This window comes from Pseudorasbora parva, chromosome 9, assembly GCF_024679245.1.
Source record: "Pseudorasbora parva isolate DD20220531a chromosome 9, ASM2467924v1, whole genome shotgun sequence".
Lineage (NCBI taxonomy): Eukaryota > Metazoa > Chordata > Actinopteri > Cypriniformes > Gobionidae > Pseudorasbora > Pseudorasbora parva.
In genome coordinates, this window is record NC_090180.1 from 48277509 (window position 1) to 48280814 (window position 3306).

A 3306-nucleotide genomic window follows, 5' to 3' on the forward strand; every position below is an offset into this window, starting at 1 on the left:
TCACAGTAGTCCATCAAAACTGACATAATATACTTAATATAACAAAATCTAATAAATATAACAAAATCGAATATATTAATATAACAAAATCTAATAGATGAATATATTATACTTAATATAACAATAAAATCGAATATATTAATATAATATACTTAATATAACATAAAATATAATAAATATAACAACATAAAATATAATATATTAATATAACAATATCTAATAAATTAATCTACTTGATATAACAAAATTGAATAAATTAATATAAATGGTTCATGATAATCATCGCTCCTTCCATAATGAGCATAATTGCGTTAATAACTGTCGTTTACATGAACTCTAATGGTCTCAATCACAAGCAAAACACATGATTATTGATTATATGATTATTATATTTCAACACTCCTCAAATAAACACAAAACACAAAATCTGCTGATCTCAACAATATTTTATTCCAAAATAAAATCACATCAATTGCATGTATTGTCCGACCCCATCCCAAACACTACGACCTCTCAGGGGTCAGAGATAAGAAAAGGTCAAAGGTCAAGACAGAGGGCTGTGTTTCAGTACCGAAAGCCCTTCCGATAGTGGCGAGTCTGTGCACATATAACGCAGAAAATATGAGTGTGAGAAACCATAAAAATACAGTGGAGCTGGTTATGAACAGGACTTAAAAACTCATCAGAAACATCAGCACAAAAGCTCTCGCCCTCCCACAAAACCTGAAGTGATGTTGAGCTGGAGGTCCACACGGGGGCGCTGCGCTATACAGAAACTGACGGAGGAGAGATGGAGCCGATGGAGCCATTTTAAGGAATCAGATATTGTAAGGCAAATATTTCCCCCTTTTTCTGCTCCGTCATCATCTTCGTCGTCTCGCTCGGTGTTTGATGGTGAAGAGCGTGGCGTCAGAGGTCAGAGGTCGTGTGTTTGTTCTGTCGGCTGATGTTCGGATTATTCCTAAACAACACACACACACACACACACAGTCAGACGTTACAGTCACTCTGGGAGAGAAAACTCGGATCAGAACCACCGCAGAAAAATATCCTCTTTTGTGGAGTTTTTCCCTGAATTTTGAGATCATGTTCATCACAACTTAACCATCATTCACGTCTTAATGACGATTACTAACAAATCTAATCAAGAAGGCACAACAATGATATTATTATTATTTTTATTATATATATATATATATATATATATATATATACCCGATTATAAGATGACCCTGAATAAAAAAAAAACTAATCTAATTAATCAATTAAATAAATAAAAATACAACATCAAATAAATTATTTATAAATATAAAATAAAATATATATAATATACATAATGTACTATTTTATTTATTTTGTATTTTATATATATATATATATATATATATATATATATATATATATATATATATTATATATAAATTAAAATACAAAATATTGAATAATACAAAATATTATTAATATTTATAAATATATAATTTAAAGAAAAATTGGAGTGTAAAATGACGTTTTTTGTGAAGTTCTTCTGGAAATATCCTGATAACAAAAAACCCAAAAAACAGCAAAGAAAAGCCAAAGCAACAGGACTTTATCACATCCACAACATTACCCATCATGCTTCACGTTCTGAACACACGTGCACGAGCACAGCAGCAGCACATGACAGAAAACAACACACTGAAGCGTCAGAGGAGGCGTTAATGTTCATAATGAGTTATGGAAAGATGATTTCTGAACGAGCCATCGTGAAACTGAAGCCAAGCGGAGGAGCAGTGGATGGAGCGTCAGAGGAGACAGTTAAAGGGTTAGTTCAGCCAGTAATGAAATGTCTGTCATTAACTCCTCTCCCTAATGTCGCTCCACACCCGTCAGACCTCCGCTCATCTTCACACACAGTTTAAGATATTTTATATTTAGTCCGAGAGCGTATGCAAGTGTATGCACACTATACTGTCCATGTCCAGAAAGGGAATCCTCAAATAAAGATTCAAACGGTTATGAGTCAGTGAATCGATTCATGATTCGGATCGCCAATGTCTCGTGATTTCAGCAGTTTGACACGCGATCCGAATCATGAATCGATTCACTGACTCATAACCGTTTGAATCTTTATTTGAGGATTGAACACAAACGCGGAAGAGAAGCCAATGCTGAATAAAGTCGTAGTTTTTGTTATTTTGGACCCAAATGTATTTTGGATGCTTCAAGAGACTCTAATTAACCCACTGATGTCTCATATGGACTACTGTGATGATGTTTTTATTCCCTTTCTGGACATGGACAGTATAGTGTGCATACACTTGCATACGCTCTCGGACTAAATCTAAAATATCTTAAACTGTGTGTGAAGATGAACGGAGGTCTTACGGGTGTGGAGCGACATTAGGGAGAGGAGTTAATGACAGACATTTCATTTTGGGCTGAACTAACCCTTTAATGTTCGTAATGAGTTATGGAAAGATGATTTCTGAACGAGCCATCGTGAAACCGAAGCCAAGCGGAGGAGCAGTGGATGGACGGATGGCTCTTACCTGCGGATCAGGTGTGGCCTTCAGGAGAATCTCGCTCTCTTTATGCACCACCACTTTAGTCACGGACTGTCTGGGTGCTGCTCTTTGGCCTCTTTAATGGCCTGAGCCAGAGCCTGACCCACAACGCACAGCAGAGACAAACAGAGACGCGCAGAAGGTCAATCATCGTGTGTGTGTGTGTGTGTGTACAGATGATCATGACATCAGCCCGATCGCTGCATGTATCATAAAGGCTATTAAATATATAAAGATCTGATGAATGATTGCACCTCCAAAAATGTACATTTATATACACCGTAGAAAAGAAAGTGTCTATGCTTGACAAACCTTAGTTTTTTTTTTTTTTTTTTACAGTTTTCTCACACACAGAGAGAGAAGAGAGAGAGAGAGAGAGAGAGAGAGAGAGAGAGAGAGAGAGAGAGAGAGAGAGAGAGAGAGAGAGAGAGAGAGAGAGAGAGAGAGAGAGAGAGAGAGAGAGAGAGAGGAGAGAGAGAGAGAGAGAGAGAGAGGGAGAGAGAGAGGGAGAGAGGGAGAGAGAGAGAGAGAGAGAGAGAGAGAGAGAGAGAGAGGAGAGAGAGTGTGAGAGTGTGTGAGAGAGAGAGAAAAACACACTCGCACTCACACAGACACACACACACATTTTATATATTACAAATAGATAAAAGCGTATTCTTTTTAACGCCTATTAAATAAACGATAATTCATAAAATACATTTTAATTGTTAAGTTAATTAGACTGTTGTGTTTGCTGTGTTTAATCCGGTTATACAAAGAA

At 36.4% G+C, this 3306-nt stretch overlaps 1 protein-coding gene across 4 annotated transcripts in view; it reads right to left on the reverse strand.

Moving 5' to 3' along the window:
- Positions 1-428: 428 nt before the first annotated feature.
- The window catches only part of epb41l3b (erythrocyte membrane protein band 4.1-like 3b), a 49573-nt gene continuing 46695 nt past the window's right edge, over positions 429-3306 (reverse strand). The window contains exons 20-21 of one of the 4 annotated variants that reach the window (XM_067452901.1): positions 2532-2644; positions 429-1008 (exon numbers count right to left, since the gene is read on the reverse strand). In XM_067452901.1, the coding sequence (XP_067309002.1) occupies positions 2591-2644 (54 nt within the window). In that variant the 3' untranslated portion in view covers positions 429-1008; positions 2532-2590. The remainder of the gene's footprint in view (positions 1009-2531; positions 2645-3306) is intronic. The other 3 variants (XM_067452900.1, XM_067452902.1, XM_067452903.1) reach the window with 3 other exon arrangements.